The sequence below is a fragment of the Leopardus geoffroyi genome, chromosome C1 (genome assembly GCF_018350155.1).
Source record: "Leopardus geoffroyi isolate Oge1 chromosome C1, O.geoffroyi_Oge1_pat1.0, whole genome shotgun sequence".
NCBI classification, from domain to species: Eukaryota; Metazoa; Chordata; class Mammalia; order Carnivora; family Felidae; genus Leopardus; species Leopardus geoffroyi.
This window is the reverse complement of record NC_059328.1, coordinates 215553758-215578523: the sequence shown is the minus strand read 5'-3', so window position 1 is coordinate 215578523 and position 24766 is coordinate 215553758. Positions and strand designations below refer to the sequence as shown.

General features: G+C 40.6%; 1 protein-coding gene across 10 annotated transcripts in view; it reads left to right on the top strand.

Annotated features, from left to right (window-relative positions):
• USP40 (ubiquitin specific peptidase 40) overlaps window positions 1–24766 on the top strand; it is a 90611-nt gene that overhangs the window by 12816 nt on the left and 53029 nt on the right. For 8 of the 10 annotated variants that reach the window (XR_006713245.1, XM_045481768.1, XM_045481767.1 and 5 more), the window contains 3 exons: window positions 1224–1352; window positions 8039–8122; window positions 9565–9672. Coding sequence is in view for 8 of the 10 variants with exons in the window: in XM_045481768.1 (XP_045337724.1) it covers window positions 1224–1352; window positions 8039–8122; window positions 9565–9672 (321 nt within the window). In the remaining 2 variants the exon portion in view is untranslated. Of the gene's footprint in view, window positions 1–1223; window positions 1353–8038; window positions 8123–9564; window positions 9673–17643; window positions 17649–24766 lie in introns of those variants that run through there. The other 2 variants (XM_045481771.1, XM_045481772.1) reach the window with 2 other exon arrangements.

Sequence of the window (24766 nt, the reverse complement as noted above, 5' to 3'; positions counted from 1 at the left end):
CAATGCATTGTAGGATTTTAAGCCGCATCCCTGGCCTCTACCCACTAGATGACAGTAGCATCCCACCCTCCCACCCCACCCCTAGTAGTGACAAAAATGTCTTCAGACCTTGCCAAATGTCCATGTCTCCTGGGGGGAGAGGGTCGGTAAAATCAGCCCCAGCTGAGAACCACTGGTTTATTACAGTCCTTTTGAATTTCTGAAGTATGGTTTGTTCTCAGTTCTTTTTATTAAACTCTCCTTGGAAGATCTTTGAAAGGAAAATTTAAGAACAAAATTAGAAATGACCCTACATTAGGAGAGATTACCATTAATTAGTACTTTGCTATTTGGATTTAGTTTACATGAGATGCAGTAACGAATTACACATGTCGAAAGTGAACAGGTAATGGGAACTTCGCTAGAGTTGATAATCCTTGAGACACGTAATTTGAAAACAAATTATTACAAGCAACCTACTTTATAAGCCATTTTAAACTATTGTCTATATAATCACTATACATGCCAACATCAGAGCCACGAGACTGCTGTGTTTCTTATTTACAAATCATTATATGTTCATTAAGACCAGGACGTTTATTAATTAACTACTGAATTTCTATGTATAAAAGTAATATTTCATTTATTCTTAAATTCAGATGGGCCTTCCTCTACTTCAAGCCTAATTTCTGAGCTTTTTGGGTTTTATTTTATTGGGACATACGGAATGAACAGTTTTTCCAGCATAAGTTAATATACTTGTCCCCCTCCATTTGCTGCCTGAATAAAACAGGATAATTGAGTTAATTCTTTTTTTTTATTTTCCAGTTTTACTGAGAAATAATTGATAGACATCACTCTGTAAGTTGAAGGTGTATAGCATGATAAGTTTTGATTTGCGTATATTGCGAAATGATGGCCACCACAGGTTTAGTTAACAGCCAATGTCTGCTATAGAAAAACTTTAGGCCCTTTTTAAAAAAGTAGTTTGTCACATTATTTTAACATACTTTGAAATAACAGAAGTGAAATAGGTAAAACATTGAGCACTTAGCTAGGAAATTGACCATAATTTTACTTTTCGATTTCTATATTAATGAAAAATATTATCACTTCGCATCTGTTTATATCTCTCATCTTTCGCCTGAACCAGAAATACTAGTTACTCTCCAAGTAAATAAGTTTCTCAGATAATTGGCACCTTTCAAGTAAACTATCAATGTTTATGCTCTTTTCTCTTATAGAGTGAATTGGATGACTTGGAGTATGTTTATGACCTCTTTTCGGTTATTATCCACCAAGGTGGTTGCTATGGAGGACATTATCACGTGTATATTAAAGATGTCGATCATTTGGGAAACTGGCAATTTCAAGTAAGCATAGAAATTAGTTTAGAAGTATCTTTGCACTTTTTCCCTTTTTTGGTCTTACTGTTTTGGTGAAAATGACCTTTTGCCATTTATTATATGTATTTACCCTAGAAAATTTTTATAGGGAAGCAAAGTTAATAGTTAGAAGTTTTAAATTTTTATTTCTAAAACGTTTCATACAGAAGAAAAACCAGCATAGTACAAACACTTTCTATATACTCTTCACCTGGATTCTTTAGTTGTTAACAGTTCACCAAACTTGGGGCACCCGACTGGCTCAGTCGGAGGCGCACGTGGCTCTTGATCTCAAGATCCTCACATTGAGGGTAGAAATTACTTAAAGAGGGGCACCTGGGTGGCTCAGTCGGTTGAGCGTCTGACTTCAGCTCAGGTCATGATCTCACAGTTTCTGAGTTCGAGCCCCACATCAGGCTCTGTGCTGACAGCTTAGAGCCTGGATCCTGCTTCAAATTCTGTGTCTCCCTCTCTCTCTGCCCCTCCCTCACTCGTGCTCTCTCTCTGCCTCTCAGAAATACAGAAAACTAATTAAAAGAAAGAAAGAAATTACTTAAACTTTAAAACAACAACAATGGAGCACTTGGGTGGCTCAGTCGGTTAACCTTCTGACTCCTGATTTCAGCTCAGGACATGATCTCGCAGTTCGTGAGATCAAGCCATGCGTCGGGGTCTGCGCTGACTGTGGAACTTGCTTGGGATTCTCTGTCTCCCTCTCTCTCTCTGCCCTTCCTCCCTCCCCGCCACTCCCCAGCTGGCCTTTTCTCTCTCCCTCTTTTTCAAAAATAAACATTTTAAAAACAACAGCAATTTGCCAAATTTGTGCAAACACGCAGCTAACATCTTAGGAGTGCTGAACCATTTGAAATTAGGCTGAAGACATTAGGCCCCTTTACTCCTAAATACTTGAGTATTTATCTCCTGAGAACAAGGATGTTCCCTTACACAAGCATAGATCACAATCAGAAACTTTAACATTGAAACATTTCTACTCTCTAATAAAGAGTTTATATTCAGATTCTACCAGTTGTCTCTTCCAGATCCTTTACAGCATTTCTTCCCCACTCTAGTGTCGAGTGCAGGTCCCACGTTATACTTAGTTAGCATATCTCTTAAGTCTCCTTTAATTGGTAACTGTTCCTCGGCTTTTCTGTCTTTCATGGCACCAACCAAAGATGATAAAGATTTTCTTCTTGTATTGTCTTCTAAAAGTTTTATAGTTTTGCCTTATATATTTAAAACTTCTCAGTCTTGCGGCGCTTGGGTGGCTCAGTCAGTTAAGCATCGACTTCGGCTCAGCTCATGATCTCACAGTTCGTGAGTTTGAGCCCCGCATCAGGCTCTGTGCTGACAGCTCAGAGCCTGGAGCCTGCTTTGGATTCTGTGTCTCCCTCTCTCTCTGCCCCTCCCCGCTCATGCTCTGTCTGTCTCTCTCTCTCTCTCTCTCTCTCTCTCAAAAATAAACATTAAAAAACTTAAATAAAACTTCTCAGTCTTCCCACAATGGTTTCCTGTGAATGGTGTGTGACTTTTCCCCCCATTTAGGTATCTGGATGCCCATTCCCATTTACTGAATAATCCATTCTTTCCCCACCAATCCCCAGTGCCAGTTTTGTTCTGTCAGTTATTTGCGTATGAGTCCATTTGGGCATCTATTGTGTTCATCGTTCTTTTTTCTATTGGTAGGCAGATACCACGTTGTTAATTTCTGTAGCATTATCATTAAGTTGTGATCCAGGCAAGTCTCCCTGTATGTTGTTATTCTTCAGGAGTATTGTTACTATTTTGGCCTTTTACTCTTCTGCAGACATTCCTAGAACCAGCTTGTCAGTATTCTCACACATGTACACACCTTCTCAGAAGTAGTAGAGTTTTGAATCTAGATATGTAAACCAGATAGATCTTTTCATATTTTAGAGCTTCTTATAAAAAAGCTTTGTAATTTTCTTAAGATGTTCTGAAGGAAAGCACTAACTGAAGTCTTAGTTCCAATTAATTGCAGTGGGAAAAATCGTAAGGTGTAACACACCAGCCCCAGTCTCTTGGCCAGCTTTCTAACGTGTAACTAGAACACAGTGAAATGTCAGTATGTAAGTTACAAGCCATCACGGTAGGAATAGGATGCTTACGACAGCTTCCTGACGATCAGACAATTGGGGTTGTTCGTGAATAGTTGGCCACACGCAGTAGTATCGCTTCTCTTGGTGCCAGCAGTGTTGCAGATGCACGTTCTACCTGTTGGTGTTTGGTTTCCAGAGCACCTGTCTGCATTTCTGATGCTCTGTCAGTTGTACTTGGATATTAAAAAGCATTTGGATGTTTAAAAAGTCAAACTGTTCCACCAAGAAGATGTTCTGTGGGGCTGTGGCCGTACTTTGTATTTCTTGGACTATTTGTGGCTAGCGTATGAAATGCAATTACCATTAGTTTATTGATTTTTACAACCAACCATCTCGCTAAACGCCTCTTATATTGCAGACATGTTTGGAGAAGGACTGGTTTGTCACCCCCTTTCCAGTCCGTTACCTTCCATTTCGTTCTGGGCCGAGAGCGCCACGGAAGCATCACTCACTCTCAGGTGCTTGGCCACGTTTGCCAAGACGTTAGGTGTTGGGCACATTCCCAGTCAGGTGAAGGGAAGTTCTTCCGCCCTCATCTGCTCTAATTCAGCCCTCAGTGTGTCCATACTTAGTTTGTGCTGATTCTTATCATACTGCCTTTCTTCATGCTGCTGTCTTTAGTGTCCGGGGTCCCGTAGCAGAGACCTCTGGTTCTCTAAGCAGCCGTTCTCCCCCCACCCTGTTCAGACAATTAAATTAGCTCAGTTCCCTTCTCTCTAAAAGATGATGGTGAAGGTTTTTTCTTAGTTTCTGATACAAGCTTGAGGACAGATCCAATAAATACCGGTTGTTCATGTATTTTTTTTCTCTTTGCCTTGCCCGCCGTGGTCTTGACTTCTTTTTTCCAGCTTCGCCCTCGTCTGTGTAACCTTGTTTTCCAGTGTTGCCCTGTCTCTTCAGTCCGAGAGAGCACTCCCACTTTCTGCACAGGTCAGATGCCAGGGCAGGGAGCGTGTCTCCGCTCCCCTCAATACCCACAGCAGATTTTCTTCAGCCTCTGTCTGATTTCCGGCACTTTTATAGTTGATGAGATTTATCATCAGTCTTTGTTCTTTTGCAGTTTCATTTTCAAGTTTATCGTGGAGGTCACACACAGAGGTGGACTCCTGCAGTGGTGAGGTAGTGTGTCTCAAGCATTGATTCTGTCTTCCGTGTCTTCGTTTTGGGTTGTGCTTCCTTGGATATCCCTGCCCTTTTGTGTTCATTTCCTCAGAGTTAATTAGCTCTTTTCTAGCATCATTGGGCTCTTCTCCTGGTTCTGTTATGTGACTGGGGAAGAGAGACAGGCATTCTTTCGTTTGGTTTTGCTCTCTGCACTGCCTCTCTACGCTTCACGCTTTGTTACTTTAGCAAGGTCTTTCTTGGGGCTTAAAGAACAATCAGAATGCTTCCCTTTGTGCTTGGTATATTTTACTATTCATGCCTTCTATGAAGCATCCCGTTTGTTAAATTTTTTCCTTTGTTCTTTCAGAATCACTAGTTTTTTCATCCAGAGCTTTGTGATGTTCAAATAATGATTAATGCTTTAAAAATTTCAACCTCAATACGTACATCTGCACACTGCTTATCTTTGTATTGCCATTATGCTGAGAGACTGCTTGTGCCTAGAGACATAGGATTCCAAATATTCTAATCATAGCTACATGTTCTTTCTGCTTATAGTTTGGCAATTTCTTCTTCCTTTCAAGGAGCCGTTCCCTGCGTTCATGGAGTTCTTTAGTAGCTGCTGTCTGCAAAGGAATAACTTTCATGACCAATCTGACATAATTTTCATGAGTTTAAAGTCAGCTTTCCAGGGGTGCCTGCCTGGCTCAGTTGGTAGAGCATGGGACTCTTGATCTTAGGGTTGTAAGTTCAAGCCCCACGTTGGGGGTAGAGTTTACTTTAAAAAACAATAATTATGTATTATATGATATAGTATAGTATAATAAAGGCAACATTTTAGCCTCCTTAGTGTATCTAGAAGATGATCCCTTTTCTTCTAGTATGGAGGCCATTAACTGCAAAATGTGACTCTAGATCTGGTTGTAAAAGGGAGCCTGATCTTTGCTTTCTGCTTCCTTTTTTTCCCCCCCCCCTGTTTATTTTGAGAGAGAGGAGGGGAAGGTTAGAGACAGAGAATCCTAAGCAAGCTCTGTGCTGGTAGTGCTGAGCCCAACATAGGACTCAAACCCACAAACCGTGAGATAATGACCTGAGCCAAAATCAAAAGTCAAATGCTTAACTGACTGAGCCACCCAGGTGCCCCTGCTTTTTGCTTCCGGAGAGACCTTTTGCTTCATTGATGGTTGTTGACATCACTTTGAATATTACCTTGCACATTTGAAGAAAGGGGTCAGAGAAGCCTTCACAACAACTCCCAGTAGGCAGCCCAGGGCTAGTTCCTACTGTCCGGACAAGGCCAAGGTTGGACACTGGCAGAGTGGAGGAGGACTGGGCCTAGCCTGTCAGTTACCCACACCAGCGAGACACGTAGGGGCAGTGCTGGCCTGCCTTTCCTCTTCTACCATTTTTAAACCTCTCATTCTTTAGTCATGTCTTTAAACATATTATTTTATTATTCTGATAATTGCAGTATCTGAAGACTTTGTAGGTCTGCTTGGATATCTACTGCTACTATTTCCTTGGGATTTTGTTATTTTAGACTGTAGTCTTGCTTGATTGGTGGTTTTTTTAAGAACATGATTTACTGGAGTAATTCATGGGCTAGGTTGAAAGTGCCTTCCTCTGAGAAAGATAAGTTTTTGTCTCTACCACATGCCTAGGGTCCCTTCCAACCCTTAACTTTGACCTAGTGGTTTTGGAGCCATACCATGTGGGCCACAAACCCAAGTGGGAACTTGTGATTATAAGTTTAGAGGAGGTGTTTTTCTACCTTCATCTAGTATCAAAGTAAAAGCAAGTTTCTCATTGTTTTTTATTGTGGGGTGGATTTTTAGGCCATGTTTATACTGAGAGGGTGGCTCTTTTCAGGTTTCTAGCATTTTGCTGAAGTCTGTCTATGTGGTATAATTAAAAAATACATATTTATATTCTGTCTTTGCCCCAGGTTCCTGGAATAGAGCTTGAAATTTCCTGAGTGATAGGCTTGTCTTTTGTTATTCATAATGAACCCCTTTCAACCATACCCGAGTTAATGCTAATGGGGTGACTCTTGGTGGGAACCTAGATACCTTCGAATGAGGGCTGATCAGCAGCACAACCAACCACATGCTTAGAGGGTTGGTGTTTTTAGCCCCAGTCCCTGACCTGGGGAGGGGCTGGTGATTGAGTTCAGTCCATCGGTAATGCCTGCATACTGAAACTTTGATTAAAATTCTGAAGCAAGGAGACTAAGGGAGCTTGTGGGCTGGTGAACACGTTCATGTGCAGGGAGGGTGCCCACCCCGACTCTACAGGGACAGAGGTTCCTGCTGTACTCAGGACCCTTCCCGACCTCACCCTGTCCACAGGGTGTACAAGTTCCTGAGTTCTGTGAGCTATTCCAGGAAATTCTCAAACCTGAAGTGGGGGTTGTAGGAACCCTAGAATTTGTAATCAGCCAGGCCAAAGCACAGGTGGCCTGGACCCTGCGCAGGACCCCATTTGTGGCTGTTGTCTGAAGTGGGGACAGTCCTGTGGGACTGAGTGAAGTTAGTATCAGAACTGGATTGAATTGTAGGACACCCAGATGGTGTCAGAGAACTGCAAAACTGGTTGTTTGGAAAACCAGTCATTCAACTCCATACTTTTGGAGGTCTTGAGGCTTTGCCTCCTAAACCATGTCCTGTATGAGCATCAAAGTGGCAGCTGCATCAGCCAGGTTGGATGGCTGGAGGCCTCAGCTCTGGATTTCCTCCCTGGATTCCCGTTTCACTTTTTCCCTCAGGGTTTCCCTGATACTCTCTTGCTAATTCAGTGTGTGTTTTAAAAAGATGCCTTTGCTTTTTATTGTTGAGTTTACTTTATCCAGCATTTTTAGTAATTGGTAAAGATGATTATACTTAATGTACCACATTGTTTTACTCTTTCTGTATTTTGGTCTTGTGTTAATTGTTTAGGTCTATTTGTATTTATGGTTTTAAGTCAAATTAAAATGCTTTTGCAAGATGGCATGTACCAAAAATCCAATAAAAAAAAAATACCTTATTTTGATATGTTCCCAAATAACTTCATAGAATGGGGTGAAAACTTAAGACGACTGGGAAGTAGAAGGGAGCCTGAAGCTGAGCTTGCTAGTGATTCACCACAACCTGTCAAGATTTGTAGGGTGCAGCTGGGGTAGTGCTTACTGGGAGAATGTCAGAACCTGCCGAGCGTGTGTTGTGCTGGAGGCTTATCTCATAATTCCATTTGCAGATAATGATCGAGAGATTAAGTAGCTTATTCAGGATTATTCAACCAGAACTGGAATTCAGAGCCAGGTCTGCCTGATTCCAAAGTATATATAAGTTATTACGATGCTGTTACTATCCCTTCTCCCTCTTGAAACTTCCATGGCACAAACATTTCTCTTTTGTTAATTACCTTTTAAGGGAGTAATGATAGAAACCTTTTTATTGTTTTCCTTTCTAGGAGGAAAAAAGTAAACCAGATCTCCAGAATAAAGAGGAGATTGACGATGATCCATTGATAATTCTAAAAGCAATCTTACTACAGGTAGAGTTTATATTTTCGTGTGTGTGTATTACAGACATGCACATAGGTACATGAAATTTCATTGATAGAACTGATTCTGGTACTGTTGACAGTCTTTTTCCTTTGGGACATTCTCTGTGTCTATTTTTATAATTTTTTTATTGGAGACTTTCTGGTTATAAAAAAATTCATATTTGTGGTAGAAAATTTGAGAGAAAAAATACTAGGAAATATATCAAGATAATAAAAATATAAATCAAATATCCAGTTATTGTTAATACTTTGATGTATATTTTTTACATTCTGCTTTTTCTCTGTGTTTATGCATATATATATATTGGGATTGGGTTATGGGGTTTTTTGGTACTACTGTCCTTTTGAATGGAATTGGGATTCACTTTACATATTGTTTTGGAATTTGGTATTTTCCCACGTTATCCTTCCTAATGCCCGTAATACCTGAAGTTATGTCCTCTTTTTCATTCCTAATACTGATACACTGATAATACCTCAAGTATGTGACTTTTAACGTTTGCGTAGTGCTGTGTTGTAAAGGTGGTAGGTCTCCTTTTACGTATTTATTCATTCCTGTGAACAGTTTTTCTTAATTCTTTACCACGGACCTAGTCTGAGTCCTTTAACTGCATTGGTCTGTGGCCACTGTATTAGTTTGCTAGAGCTGCCGTAACAGAATACCACAGATTGGGTGGCTTAAACAACAGAAATTTATTTTCTCACAGCTCTGGAGGCTGGAAGTCCAAGATCAAGGTGCCGGCAGGTTTGTTTCCTCCCGAGGCCTCTCTTCTTGGCTTGCAGATGGCTGCCTTCTCGCTGTGTCTTCACATGGCCTTTCCTCTGTGCATGTGCATCCCCAGTGTCTCTGTGTGTCCATTATTTCTCCTTCTTATAAGGACACCAGTCAGATTGGACTAGGACGCACCCTAATGACCTCATTTTTAACTTAATCGCTTCTTTAAAGGTCCTGTCCAAATATAGTCATAGTTGAAATCTCGAAGGTTCAGGAGTCAATGTATGAATGTGGGGGTGGGGAGGGGGTACATTTCAGCCCCAAACAGTCACTTCCTGTTCCCTTTTAGAACCGGTTTATATCTGGAAACATTCAGAAAACATATTGATAATCCTTTTTTGCGCTTAAATATCTCTTGTAAACATCCCATAAAATATCAGGAATTTACCAAACCTCAGAATACTCTTTGGCTATTGGCTCCTTAAATGTTTGAACTTTGGCACAGGAAAGCGCAATTCAGGTTTTCTGAACTGAGGCTTAATCTACTTGTAAAAAACTGTTTTTATTTTGAAGTAGTTATGGTTAATCCACTTCCGTGTTCAGCCGTCATAGGCACATTTAATTAGATATAATCCTATTGGCCCCTTTGAACTTGTAAATGTTACATTTACATCTCATCAGATTTTCCTAAATGATCTTGTGTTTCTTTCACAAGGAGGAGAGTAATCTGATTCCTGTTGATCAGCTGGGCCAGAAACTCTTGAAAAAGATAGGAATATCTTGGAACAAGAAGTACAGAAAACAGTATGGACCACTGCGAAAGGTAATACGTGGCATCTGTATAGGAGGTCCCATCCCGGGAAATTTTATTATGATCGCTTTGCAAAGGAAATTTGAATTAGGTGAAAATAAAATCACTTTTTTTATTGAATGGTTAAAATTCAGTTAAGTTACTTATTAAGTTATCAAATCAAATAATTTATAGAATCAAGAAGTAAGCAGAAAAAGAAGGGCTTTTTTTTTTTTTTTTCTCCAACGTTTATTTATTTTTGGGACAGAGAGAGACAGAGCATGAACGGGGGAGGGGCAGAGAGAGAGGGAGACACAGAATCGGAAGCAGGCTCCAGGCTCTGAGCCATCAGCCCAGAGCCCGACGCGGGGCTCGAACTCACGGACCGCGAGATCGTGACCTGGCTGCAGTCGGACGCTTAACCGACTGCGCCACCCGGGCGCCCCAAAGAAGGGCTTTTAATACAACAGCATCATCACAAGTGCCCTCCTTAATGCCCGTCACCCATTTAGCCCATCCCCCACACAACACCCCCTCCAGCAACCCTCGGTTTGTTCTCTGTAGGTAAGATTCTCATGGTTTGCCTCTTTCTCTGTTTTCATCTTATTTTATTTTTCCTTCCCTTTCCCTATGTTCATCTGTTTTGTTTTCTTAAATTCCACGTATGAGTGAAATCATACAATATTTGTCTTTCTCTGACTGACTTATTTCACTTAGCCTAATATACTTCAGTTCCATCCACGTCGTTGCAAATGACAAGATTTCATTCTTTTTGATGGCTCAGTAGTATTCCTGTGTGTGTGTGTGTGTGTGTGTGTGTGTGTGTGTGTGTGTGTGTGTGTTTACACCACATCTTTTTTATCCATTGATCAGTCAGTGGACATTTGGGCTCTTTCTGCAGTTTGGCTTTTGTTGATAGTAGTGCTATAAACATTGGGGTGCACGTGCCCCTTTGATTCAGTATTTTTCTTATCCTTTGGATAAATACCTAGTAATGCAATTGCTGGGTCATAGGTTAGTTCTATTTGTAATTTTTTGAGGAACCTCCATACTGTTTTCCAGAGTGGCTGCACCAGTTTGCGTTCCCACTGACAGGGTAGGAGGGTTCCCCTTTCTCTGCATCTTTGCCGATGTCTGTTGTCTCCTGAGTTGTTAATTTTAGTCATTCTGACAGGTGTGAGGTGGTATCTCATTGTGATTTTGATTTGTGTTTCCCTGATGATGAGTGATGTTGAGCATTTTTCATGTGTCTGTTAGCCATTTGTAGGTCTTCTTTGGAGAAATGTCTATTCATGTCTTCTGCCCATTTCTTAACTGAATTGTTTGTTTTGGGAGTGTTGAGTTTGGTAATTTCTTTATAGGTTTTGGATACTAACCCTTTATCAGATTTGCAAATATCTTCTCCCATTCTGTGGATTGCCTTTTAGTTTTGTTGATTATTTCCTTTGCTGTGCAGAGGCTTTTTATCTTGATGAAGTCCCAAGAGCTCATTTTTGCATTTGTTTCCCTTGCCCCCGGAGATGTGTCTAGTTAAAAGTTGCTATAGCCAAGGTCAAAGAGGTTGCTGCCTGTGTTCTCCTCTGGGATTTTGATGTTTTCCTCCTCTCACATTTAGGTCTTTCATCCATTTTGAGTTTATTTTTTGTGTATTGTGTAAGAAGTGGTCCAGTTTCATTCTTCTGCATGTCGCTGTCCAGTTTTCCCAACACTGTTTGTTGAAGAGACTTTTTTCCATTAGATATTCTTTCCCACTTTATCAGAGATTAGCTGACAACATAGTTGTGGGTCCATTTCTGGGTTCCCTTTTCTGTTCCATTGGTCTATGTGTCTGTTTTTGTGCCAATACCATTGTGTCTTGATGATTACATCTTTGTGATACAGTTTGAAGTCCAGAATTGTGACGCCTCCAGCTTTGGTTTTCTTTTTCAACATTACTTTGGCTATTCGGGATCTTTTGTGGTACCATACAAATTTTAGGATTGTGTGTTCTAGCTCTGAGAAGAATGCTGGTTCTATTTTGATCGGGATTGCGTTGAAGGTGTAGATTGCTTTGGGTGCTATCAACATTTTAACAATATTTGTTCTTCCAGTCCATGAGCACGGGATGTTTTTCCACTTCTTTGTGTCTTCAATTTCTTTCATAAGTGTTGTAAACTTTTCAGAGTACATATCTTCTACTTCTTTGGTTAGGTTTATTCCTAGGTATCTTATGGTTTTTGGTGCAGTTGTAAATGGGATTGATTCCTTGATTTCTCCTGCTGCTGCTTCATTATTGGTGTATAGAAATGCAACAGATTTCTGTCCATTGATTTTATATCCTTGCAACCTTGCTGAATTAGTTCTAGCAGTGAAGTTCTTGGTGAAGTCTTTCAGGTTTTCCACATAGAGTATCCTGTCATCTGTGAAGAGTGAAAGTTTGACTTCTTCCTTGACAATTTGGATGTCTTTTATTTCTTTTTGTTGTCTGATTGCTGAGGCTAGGACTTCCAGTGCTATGTTGAACAACAATGGTGAGAGTGGACGTCCTGTTGTGTTCCTGAACTTAGGGGAAAAGCTCTCAGTTTTTCCCCATTGAGGATGATACGGGTCTGTTGTATATGGCCTTTTATGATGTTGAGGTATGTTCCTTCTGTCCCAGTTTTCTTGAGGGTTTTTATCAAGAATGGATGCTATATTTTGTCAGATGATTTTTCTGCATTTATCGAGAGGATCATGTGGTTCTTATCCTCTCTTTTATTAAGGTGTGTATCACGTTAATTGATTTGCAGACACTGAACCACCCCTGCAGCCCGGGAATAAATCTCACTTGATTGTGGTGGATAATCCTTTTAATGTACTGTTGGATTTGTTAGGATCTTGTTGAGAATTTTTGCATCCATGTTCATCAGGGAATTGGTCTGTAATTCTCCTTTTTAGTGGGGTCTTTGTCTGGTTTTGGAATGAAGGTAATGCTAGCCTTATAGAAGGAGTTTGAAGTTTTCCTTCCATTTCTATTTTTTGGAACAGTTTCAGAATAGTAAGTATTAATTCTTCTTTCAATATTGGGTAGAATTTCCCTGGGAAGCCATCTGTCCCTGGACTCTTGTTTTTTGGGAGATCTTGTATTTCTGATTCAGTTTCTTTGCTGGTTATGAGTCTATTCAAATTTTCTATTTCTTCCTGTTTCAGTTTTGGTCATTTATATGTTTCTAGGAATTTATCCATTTCTTCTCGATTGCCAAATTTGTTGGCATGTAATTGCTTATAATATTCTTTTATAATTGTATTTCCGTGGTGTTGGTTGTGTTCTCTTTCATTTGTGATTTTATTTGTTTGGGTCCTCTTTTATTTATTTATTTATTTTTTTAAATTTTTTTTTTTTTCAACGTTTATTTATTTTTGGGACAGAGAGAGACAGAGCATGAACGGGGGAGGGGCAGAGAGAGAGGGAGACACAGAATCGGAAACAGGCTCCAGGCTCCGAGCCATCAGCCCAGAGCCCGACGCGGGGCTCGAACTCACGGACCGCGAGATCGTGACCTGGCTGAAGTCGGACGCTTAACCGACTGCGCCACCCAGGCGCCCCAGGTCCTCTTTTATTTTTGATAAATTTGGCTAGGGGGGTTATCAGTTTTTTTAATTGTTTCAAAGTACCAGCTCCTAGTTTCATTGATCAATTTGTTCTACTGGTTTTTTGGTTTCTGTATCATTTGTCTCTACTCTCATCTTTACTTGCTGTTCTTTTTCCAGTTCTTTTAGGTGTAAGGTTAGGTTGTGTATTTGACACTTTTGCTTCTTGAGGAAGGGCCTGTATTACAATATATATTACTTCTTACGACCACCTTTGCTGCATCCCAAAGGTTTTGGACTGTCGTGTTTTCATTTTCATTTGCTTCCATTTATTTTTTTAATTTCTTCTTTAATTTCCTGGTTAATCCATTCATTCTTTAGTAAGATGTTCTTTAACCTGCATGTATTTGAGGGCTTCCCCAATTTTTTCTTATGGTTGACCTCAAGTTTCATAGTGTTGTGGTCTAAAAATATGCATGGTAAGGACCTCAGTCTTTCTGTACTGGTTCAGGCATGATTTGTGACCCACCATGTGATCTCTTCTGGAGAATGTTCCATGTGCACTCGAAAAGAGTGTGTATTCTGTTGCTTTAGGATGAAATGCTCTGATTATATCTGTTAAGTGCATCTGGTCCAGTGTATCATTCAAAGCCTGTTTCCCTGTTGATCTTCTGCTTAGATGATCTGCCCATTACTGCAAGTGGGGTGTTAAAGTCTCCTACTTTTATTGTGTTGTTATCAGCAAGCTTCTTTAAGTTTGTTATTAATTGACCTGTACATTTGATTGCTTTCAAGATAGGGGCATAAAGATTTAGTAGTTAGATCTTCTTGTTGGATAGCCTCTTTTATTATGATCTAGTGCCTTTCTTCATCTCTTATGATAGTCTTTGATTTGAAATCTAGTTTGCCTAAGTATGGCTACTGCAGCTTCCTTTTGATGTCCGTTAGCATGAGAAATGGTTCTCCACCCCTCACTTTCAATCTGGAGGTGTCTGTGGGTGTAAAATGAGTCTTTTGTGAGTCAGCATATCGATGGGTCTTGTTTTTGTGACCATTCTGATACCCTGTGTCTTTTGATTGGAACATTTTAGTCCACTTACGTTCAGAATAATTATCAATAGATATGAATTTAGTGCCATTGTATTACCTGTAAAGTTTCTGATTCTGTGGATTGCCTCTGTTCTTTTCTAGTCTTGGTTGCTTTTGGTCTCTCTTTCCCTGTCTAAGGGTCCCCTTTAGTAATTCTTGCAGAGCTGGTTTAGTGTTCACAAACTCCTTTAGTTTTTGCTTGTCTTGGAGGCTCTTTATCTCTCCTTCTATTCTGAATGACAGCCTTGCTGGATAAACGATTCTTGGCTGCATATTTTTCCCATTTAGCACATTGAATATTTCCTGCCACTCCCTTCTGGCCTGTCAGGTTTCTGTGGACAGGTCTGCTAACCTTATGTGTCTGCTCTTGTAGGTTAAGGACGTTGTGTTCCTAACTGCTTTCAGAATTCTCTCTTTATCTTTGTGTTTTGCAAGTGTTACTGTGGTATGTCTTGATGTTGACCTGTTTTTTGCTGATTTTTTTTTTTAACGTTTATTCATCTTTGAGAGACAGAGAGAGAGACAGAGCAGGGAAGGGGTAGAGAGAGGGAGACACAGAATCCAAAGCAGACTCCAGGCTCTGAGCTGTCAGCACAGAGCCCAACGTGGAGCTTGAACTCAAAAACTGCGAGATCATGACCTGAGCCCAAGTCGGACGCTCAACTGACTGAGCCACCCAGGTGCTCTGAGTTTTTTTGCTGATTTTTGAGGGGAGCTCTGTGTGCCTCTTGGACTTGAATGCCTGTTTCCTTCCTCAGATTAGGGAAGTTCTCAGCTATAATTTGTTCAAATAAACCTTCTGTCCCTTTTTCCTGCTCTTCTTCTGGAACTCCTATGAAACGGATATTATTGCACTTTATGGATTGCTGAATTCCCCAAGTCTGTATTTGTGATGTAGTGGTTTTATTTCCCTCTTCTTTTCAGCTTCATTATTTCCATAGTTTTATCTTCTGTGTCACCTATTCGTTCCCCTGCTGCTTTGATCTTCCTTGTGAATACATCCAGTCAGTTTTGCATCTCAGTTAGCATTTTTTATTTCAGCCTGATTTTTAGGTCTCTTATCTCTGCAGCAAGGGTTTCTCTGGTGTCTTCTATGCTTTTTCAAGCCCAGCTAGTATTATTATGACTGTTGTTCTAAATTCTTGTTCAGATATATTGCTTATATCTTTTGTGAGCAAATTCCTGGCTGTGGTTTCTTCTTGATACTTCTTTTGGGGAGAATTCCTCCACCTTGCCATTTTGTCTAGGTTTCTGTTTTTTGCATGTTACGAAAGCTTACATGTCCTGCTGCTGAGAGTAATGCTATGTTAAGAAAAGGGGTCATGTCCGGGCTGCCCAGCCGTAGCGCTTCAGGAAGTGCTCCGGTGTATGCTGTGTGCACTCTGCTTTGTGATTTGGCTGCTCTTTCCCCCAGGTTAGTCCTACACAGAGTTCATCCTTGCTTGCAGTGGGGAGCATTTGGACCTTTAACTAGGTGTGCTTTGATTTGTTTGTTAAAATAAGACTGATTTTTTTAAAAAGCCTGATTCAAAAAAAGAAAAGAAACAAAACAACAAAAAATTGTAAGCCTAGTTCCAAAAAAAAGAAGGAAAGGGGAAAAAAATAAAAAGCCTGATCCAGACAACAAGAAAAGGAAACGAAAAAACAAATGAACAAATAACTGTAAGCCCGATTCAAAAAAAACAAAACAAAACAAAAAAAAAAACCTGGTCCTGTTTCCCCCAGAACTGAAGGTGATGCTTCAGAGCACTTTATGTTCCATAGACTTGGTGCATGTGGGGCTGGGGGGCGTGCTGGTCCTCGGGGAGAGTCTCGCCGTGCTGGCTCACAGTCAGACCTGCCCTAGTAAAGCTGCACCTGCAGGGGCACCTAGGCACCTAGGTGGCTCAGTCAGTTGAGTCTCCGACTTTGGCTCAGGTCATGATCTCATGGTTTCAGAGTTCAAGACCCACATCAGGCTCACTGCTGTCCGTGCAGAGCCCGCTTCAGATTTTCTGTCCCCCTCTCTCTGCCCCTCCCCGACTTGCGCTGGTTCTCTCTCTCTCTCAAAAATAAAACATTAAAAAAAAAAAAAAGATGCGCCTGTAGGGGACAGGGTGTGTGGTTTGGTGTAAGCAGTTCCACCTTCCGCTGGTGGGGGCGCTGTGCTGGCCTTGCTGGTGGGCGGAGAAAGATGGTGTCACCTTGCTCTCTTCCCCAGAGAGGAGAGGGGAACTCACATCTGCCACTGTTCAGGGAGTCCTCACAGACCAGCGAACAATCTCCCCTCCTGTGTCCCAGGTTTCTGTCAGATCCCTGCTCTCAACCCTTCTGTGCCCAGGCCGTCAACACACAGCCTTTGGTTTATCTCTTGTGGTTATCTTTGGCACGCAGCTAGGATTCGGAACTCCAAATTTTAAAGGACCCTCCACACGCTGGATCCACTCCCCTCCAGGGAGCCTCGCACTCTTGCAGCGCTGCGCCTGGTGCCGGCCTGTCCCAGAAAAGCAGTCGCACGGCCGAGCAGGTGCCTGGAGTATATGGTGAAACACAGCAAAAAGCTGCGGCCAGGTTATCCACCCTCTGTTTGCACCTTTGTCCCCTGGTGCTGAACGGCTGCTCAAAGGCGCCAGCCAGGTCTTTTGTCCTTGAAGAGGCAATATATTCTCTTCCTAATGCACTCCAGGAAATGCAACGTTCTCTCCCAGTATAACCTGGGGCATCCCCACACTCCACTGTCCTCTCCCAGGCCTTTGCCCTCCTCCTCCCCAGGAGCACAGCTGCCCACCGAGATCAACTCCTGTGAATGCTGTAGACTCGGATAACCTCCAGCTTTGAGTTCCACTCTGCAGAAACTGGTGATATAGTCCATTCCTCCTGATTCCCCAGTCACTGGGTTTGGAGGAGTGCTTTTCTTGCACGAACCCCATGAGGTGTCTCTAACCCCTCTCCCTTTCCTCTCCGCAAAAAGGGCTTCCGCCCTTCCATGCACCACAGCTCTTCTGTCCCCTAATTCATGTCACTGCACCTGCACCTGCCACATTTTCTCCCTCAAGATGCGCGTTCTCTTTATCCTCCGATTGATTTTCTAGGTATGAATTCAGAATCATTTGATGTTGATCTAGCTGTTTTCGAGGAACAAGGCAAGGCCAGGTTCCCCCTACTACTCCACCATCTTAACTCCCCCCCCCCCACCCCAGGTTTTCCTTTAAAACAATTGGGTAAGGGCCCCTGGGTGGCTCAGTTAAGCTTCCAACCTCTGCTTAGGTCATGATCTCATGGTTCGTGGATTTGAGCCCCACGTCGGGCTCTGTGCTGACAGCTCAGAGGCTGGAGGCTGCTTCAGATTCTGTGTTTCCTTCTCTCTGACCCCCCCCCCCCACTTGTGCTCTGTCTCTCTCCCTCTCTCGAAAATAAATATTAAAAATTTTTAAGAAAACAAAAAACAAAAAATAATTGGGTCAGTGTCTCGGTATTTTACTCTTGAGTATGATATTGTGCAGATTTTTAAAAAATATAAATACCCTGGGGCACCTGGGTGGCTCAGTCGGTTGGGCGTCTGCCTTCAGCTCAGGTCATGATCTCATAGTTCGTGAGTTCAAGCCCCACATTGGGTTCTGCTTTGCGCACAGAGCGCCCTTTAGATCTTCTCTCCCCCACTCCCTCTCCCCTTTCCTCCCTTCCTCCCTCCCTCCCTCTCTCCCTCCCTTTTCCTCTCTCTCTCTCTCTCTGTCGAAAATAAACAGAATACTTAAAAGAAAAATATAAATACCTTTTGTAATTTTGAGGGAGTTAGCTTTTAATTCATAGTTGATCATTTCATCTTGAGTAGAGGTTGGATTTTATCAAATGTTGACTCAGTTTTGTGGGGTTTTTTTGTCTTATACACCTTTTTTTCTGTTAATGTGATGAATTCCATTGATTGACCTTTTTAATGTTAAACAAATCTTATATTTCTGAGAATAATCCCACTTTGTCATGATACTCTCTATATTGCTATCTTCATTTAGCTCATATTCGGGATTTTCGTGTCTGCATTTATGAGAGATATGAGTCTTGATTTTCTTTTTTTGTAAAGTCTTTGTCAGATTTTAGTATCAAGGTTATATAGGACTCAGAAGTTGGAAAATACTCCTTTTTTTATATTTTTGGAGGAATTCTCTCAGATTGATACTTTTTTTCTTAAATGTTTGATGAAGCTATTGAGACCTGAAATTGTATTTTATTTAATTCCAGTGTAAGTAACATACGGTGTTAATATTAGTTTCAGCTGTGCAATATAGTGATTCAACAGTTCCCTGTATTCTCAGTGTTCTTCATAAGTACACTCTTAATCCCCTTCACCTGTTTCACCCATCCCCCCAGCCACCTCCCCTCTGGTAACCACCAGTTTGTTCACTCTCATTAAGAGTCTGTTTTTCGTGGTTTGTCTCTTTTTTTCCTTTGCTCATTTCTTCTGTTTTTTGTTTTGTTTTGTTTCTTCAGTTCCACATGAGTGAAATCATATGGTTTTTGTCTTTGACTGACTTCACCTAGCATAATAGCCTCTAGCTCCATCCATGTTGTTGCAAAGGCAAGATTTCATTTGAATAATATTCCGTTGTATATAAGTACCACATCTTTATCCATTCATCTATTAATGGGGACACTTGGCTGCTACCATAGTTTGGCTCTTGTAAATAACGCTGCAGTAAATACAGGGGTGCCTATATCCCTTTGAATTAGTGTTTTCTTATTCTTTGGGTAAATACCCAGTAGCGTGATTACTGGATCGTAGGGTAGTTCTGTTTTTAACTTTGTGAAGAGCCTCCATGCTGTCTTCCACAGTGGCTGTGCCAGTTTGAGCTCCCACCAACAGTTTACGAGGATTCCTTTTTCTCCACATCCTCGCCAACACTTGAGATTTTGATTTTAGCCATTCTGACAGGTATGAGGTGATATCTCATTGTGGTTTTGATTTGCATTTCCCTGATGATGAGTGATGTTAAGCATCTTTTCATGCATCTATTGGCCATTTGTATGTTTTTGGAGAAATGTCTGTTCATGTCTTCTGTCCATTTTTAATTGGATTATTTGGTGGGGTTTTTTGGTGTTTGCATTATATAGTTTTTTAACATATTTTGGATATTAACCCTTTATCAGAGATATGTCAGTTGCAAATATCTTCTCCCATTCGGTAGGTTGTCTTTTAGTTTTGTTGGTTTTCTTTGCTGTGCAGAAGCCTTTTATTTTGATGTAGCCCCAATAGTTGATTTTTGCTTTTGTTTCCCTTGCCTCAGGAGACATACCTAGAAGGATGTTGCTACAACCAGTGTCAGAGAAATTACTGCCTGTGCTCTTTCCTACGATTTTTATGATTTCAGGTCTTACATTTAGGTCCTTAATCCATTTTATTTTTGTGTATGGTGTAAGAAAGTGGTCCACATTCATTCATCTGCATGTGGCTGTTCAGTTTTCCCAGTACCATTTGTTAAAGAGACTGTCTTTTTCCCATTGCATATTCTTGCCTCCTTTGTCAAAGATTAATTGGCCATATAATTGTGGTTTTACATCTGGGCTTTCTGTTCCGTTGAGACCTGAAATTTTTTTGGAGTAAGGTTTTTTAATTATAGTTTAAATTTGTTTGATTGTAGAGTTCTTTAGATTTTTTCTTCTTGCATTATTTTGGAAAATTTTGTTGTTTAAGGAGTTTGTTCCTTTATCTGTGATGTCAAATTTATTAGCATAAAATTATTCACAATATTTTGTGTTTTCTGTAGTGTCTATAGAACCTGAAGTTGTTTCCTTTTTTTCATTCCTAATATTAGTAATTTGTATTTTCTCACTTTTTTCCATCAGTCTTGCTTGGGGTTTATCAGGTTTATTAAACTTTTTCAAAAACTTTTGCCTCTTTTGATTTTCTCTATGGATCATCTCTTTTCTGTTTCATTGATTTCTGCTCTTGTTTTTAATTATTTCCTTCCTTTTTCCTCTGGGATTTAATTTGATCAACTTTTTTCTAGTTTCCTGGGTTGGTATCTGAGTTGCTTTTAACCTTCCTTTTTTAAAATGTTTGTTTACTTATTTATTTTGAGAGAGTGAGCGAGTATGAGCAGGGGAGGGGCAGAGAGAGAGAGAGAGAGAGAGAGAGAATCCCAAGCAGGATCTGCACTGCCAGCATAGAGCATGGAGCACAACTTGGGGCTCAAACCCATGAACCCATGAGAACATGACCCGAGCCGAAATTAAGAGTTGGACACTCAACCGACTGAGCCACCCAGGCGCCCTTAGACCTTCCTTTTAATAGATGCTTTTAAAGCTGTCAATTTCCTTCTCAGCACTAATTTAGCTGCAGCCAAATCTGACATGTTTTCTTTATCATTCTGTTCAAAATATTTTGCAATCTCCCTTGTGGTGTGTGTGTGTGTGTGTGTGTGTGTGTGTGTGTGTGTGTGTGTGTAAATGTGTTGCTTAATTTCCAGATATTTGGGGATTTCTTTTTATCTTTTTGTTATATCCATAAATTGATTTCTAGTTAATTCCATTGTACTCTTGAGAACATGCTCTCCCTGATTTTAATTCTTTTGAATTTATTGAGATTTGTTCCACACCTCAGAATATGGTCTGTGTTGCTGAATATTCAGAATTTACCATAAAAGTTATTTTCTGCAGTTGCTGGATATATTTTGTAAATGTCAACTGTGTCACATTGGTAGATAGTGTTCTGTTTTCTTCTCTGTCCTTACTAATTTTTCTGTCTTTTGGTTGTGTCTTTTGGTTTAAATATCTAGCTACAATGGTGGATTTCTCCCTCCCCCTTTTACTTTGGACAACTTTACTTCATGTACTCTGAAGTGATACCATTAGGTGCATACACATTTTGGATTTTTATGGCCTCCTGACATACAGTGCCCTTCCTTTATCTCTGCTAATATTCCTTGCCTTGAAATTTACCTTGTCTAGTATTGATGTAACCTTGCAAGCTTTTTTATATAAGTGTGTCTCTTGCAGGGTGAAGTTGGCTCTTTTTTATTTGGGATAATTGTGATTTTTAAGTAATCTCTCCTTTTATTTAAAGCATAATTTGTTAGCATAAAGTTGTTTGAAATATTACCGTGTTACCTTCTTACTGTCCATAGGATCGGATGTTCCCTGGTTCATTTCTGATCTTGATAATTTGGGTGTTTCGGCTTTCTCTTTCATCAGTCTTGCTAGGGGTTCATCACATCTATTAAACTCTTTAAGAAAGTAACTTTGTATGTGTTGATTCTTCTATGCTGTTTGTTTTCTATCAGATAATAGTTTGATAAGTTTCTTTTAATTAGAATGTGTAGTCCATTTGGTTTTAATGCATTAATATGGTTGAGTTTGAATTTACCATCGAGGTTTTTTGCTCCTTCTTACTTACCTTTTAGATTAATCAGGTGATTTTTAGTGTTTCATCTTTATCTCCTCTGTTGGCTAATAACTGTATTTCTGTAGGTTTTTTTATTCTAGGGATCATATTATACGTAAGTCCGTATTACCAATTACAGATTCATGGCACACCACTTCATGAACAGTGTAACATGCTCACAGTGGTGTAATTGCATTTCTGCTGTTGTCTTATGTTTTACCATTACAGGTAAACTCCACTCTACGTTATTTATTTTTATTATTATTAAATTTTGCTTTAAACACTCAGGCAGCTTTTTTTTTAATGTTTATTTTTTTGAGAAAGAGACAGAGCACGAATGGGGGAGGGGCAGAGAGCGAGGGAGACGCGGAATCCGAAGCAAGTTCCAGGCTCTGAGCTATTAGTACAGAGCCCGAGGTGGGACTCAAACTCCAGCACTGTGAGATAGAGACCTGAGCTGAAGTCGGAGGCCTAAGTGACTGAGCCACCCAGGCTCCCCAAGCAACTTTTTAAAAAACTGAATGAAAAAATCGTGTTTTATGCTTATCCATTCTGGTGTTCACTGGTTCTTGCACATTCAGCCGTGCATCTGGTATCACTGCCCTGGAATGTAATAGAACTTCAAGTCTTTTGAGAATGTCCCTCTTCGAGTCTTGGTGAAAATATTCTTGGCTCGTTTGATTGAAATTGTTATTTTGTCTTCAGTTTTTTTAAGGGATATTTTTGCAGGATATAAAATTCTGGTTTTATAGCTTTTGGTTTTTGTTTTTTCCTTTCAGTACCTTAAAGATGACACTCCATTATGTTTTGGCTCCCATTATTTTGGTTCCGTGACTTGAACGTAATGTGTCCTTTTCTCTGCCAGCTTTTAAGATTTTTTTTCTCTTTCTTTGATTTTTAGCAGTTTATTTATTTATTTATTTTTGTTATTTTTAAAATTTATTTTGAGAGAGACAAAGTGTGAGTTGGAGAGGGGCAGAGAGAGAGAAGGGAGAGAAAATCCCAAGCAGGCTTCACACTGTCAGGGCAGTGTTTTATGGCTAAGCTGAAACCAAGAGTTGGCCCTTACCGACTGGGCCCCCCAGGCCCCCCATGGTTTTAGCAGTTTAACAATAATGTGTCTCAGTATGGTATTCTTTGTGTTTATTGCTTTGTATTTGCTAAGTTTTTTGTATCTGTAACTTAAAGTCTTTCTTCAGTTTTGGCCACTGTCTTCTTAATTTATCGTCTGCCCCATTATCTCTCTTCTCCTTCTGGGACTACAGTTACATATGTATTAGAACATTCTGGATTTCCTCACAGATGTTAGATAACTGGGTTTTTTTTTTTTCTTTTTCTGAAAATTTTTACCTCTCCTTCAATTTGGATAATTTACATTGCTTCATCTTCAAGGTCATTGGTTCTCCTGCTATATCTAGTCTTCCATTAAGCCCAGCTAGTGAACTTTTTGTTTAGATACTGTATTTTTCAGCTTTAGAATTTCCACTTAGCTGTAATGGAGCGTGTCCGTTTCTCCACTGAAACTCCCTATCTGAACCCACTCTGTTCATCCTTTCTTATAAATTAAATACATTTTTGAAAGTCTAATTGGCTTTATTAAGCTATATAAATTAAGTGTTTGTAATAATTTCTCGGTATCATAATGTCTGGATCGTTTCTGGGTCTATTTCTATTAACTTTTTTTTTCTCTTGTGAATTGACCGTGTCATCTCTTGATTATGAAAAACACTGTCCTGTTTGCATGTCATTTAATCTTATATTGCCTATGGGTGCCGTTCTCTAAAGAGTTTCACAGTATGTCATACCAGGCTGTTAAATTACCTTTGAATCGTCTTGATCCTCTGGTAGCTTCATTTTACAGTTTGTAGGGTGGGCCTATTGCAGTGTTGCTATTAGTCCTGAGACATGCCTGGTCCTCCCTCTTAAGACAGAGGTTACCAGAATATGGCCACTGCCTGTTTTTGTACAGCCCTGAGCTAAGAACTCTCTTTGCATTTTTAAATGGTTATTTATTTTAAAAAGCTATAGGGGCGCCTGGGTGGCGCAGTCGGTTAAGCGTCCGACTTCAGCCAGGTCACGATCTCGCGGTCCGTGAGTTCGAGCCCCGCGTCGGGCTCTGGGCTGATGGCTCGGAGCCTGGAGCCTGTTTCCGATTCTGTGTCTCCCTCTCTCTCTGCCCCTCCCCCGTTCATGCTCTGTCTCTCTCTGTCCCAAAAATAAATAAACGTTGAAAAAAAAAAAAAAAAAAAAAAAAGCTACATAGGTGCCTACATAAATAATGTCCTCAAGTTCGCCTCTTAAGTTCACAAAGCCTAAGGTGTTTACTGTCCAACCTTTTACAAGTTTGCCAGCCCCCAGCCTAAGGCATGGCCCTTGTAGGATTTCAGTGGAAAGCCTGAGATGTTTGTCATACTCCTCTAACTTGCCAGGACCTTAGTTTCACGTTCTTCTATCCAGCAGCAGGATGCTAAAGTCTCTGCTCAGATAGAATCTATCAGCTGTTGCTTCCTGTGGGGTTTTGTGTATCTGGGATTGTGCATATACTGTTCAGGAGTCAGCCAAGGATTCTAGGGGGATTTGGAGTGGATTTGAGGCTCCTTTTTTTTTTTTTTTTTTTTTTAATTTTTTTTTCAACGTTTATTTATTTTTTGGGACAGTTAGAGACAGAGCATGAACAGGGGAGGGGCAGAGAGAGAGGGAGACACAGAATCGGAAACAGGATCCAGGCTCTGAGCCATCAGCCCAGAGCCCGACGCGGGGCTCGAACTCACGGACCGCGAGATCGTGACCTGGCTGAAGTCGGACGCCCAACCGACTGCGCCACCCAGGCGCCCCTGAGGCTCCTTTATACGGCTCTTTCACTTTCTAGCCTCTCTGGCATGTTCAAATTCTGTTTCCTTGGCTCAGTAAGACTCCTGCCCTTTGCTTGAACCCCTCTACTGCTACAAACTGGGAAGCAGTGGGTTAATGCAAAACTCATCGAGTTTGCTTCCCTTTGAAGGATTATGTCCCCTGTTTTATGCCTGTTTTTGGTTACTCTCCAAACATTTGATTTCATTATTTTGTCTAGAGTTTATCATTTCTTATCAGGAGAGTTAGTCCAATAAAAGTTCTCTGCTGTTACTGGGACCAGAT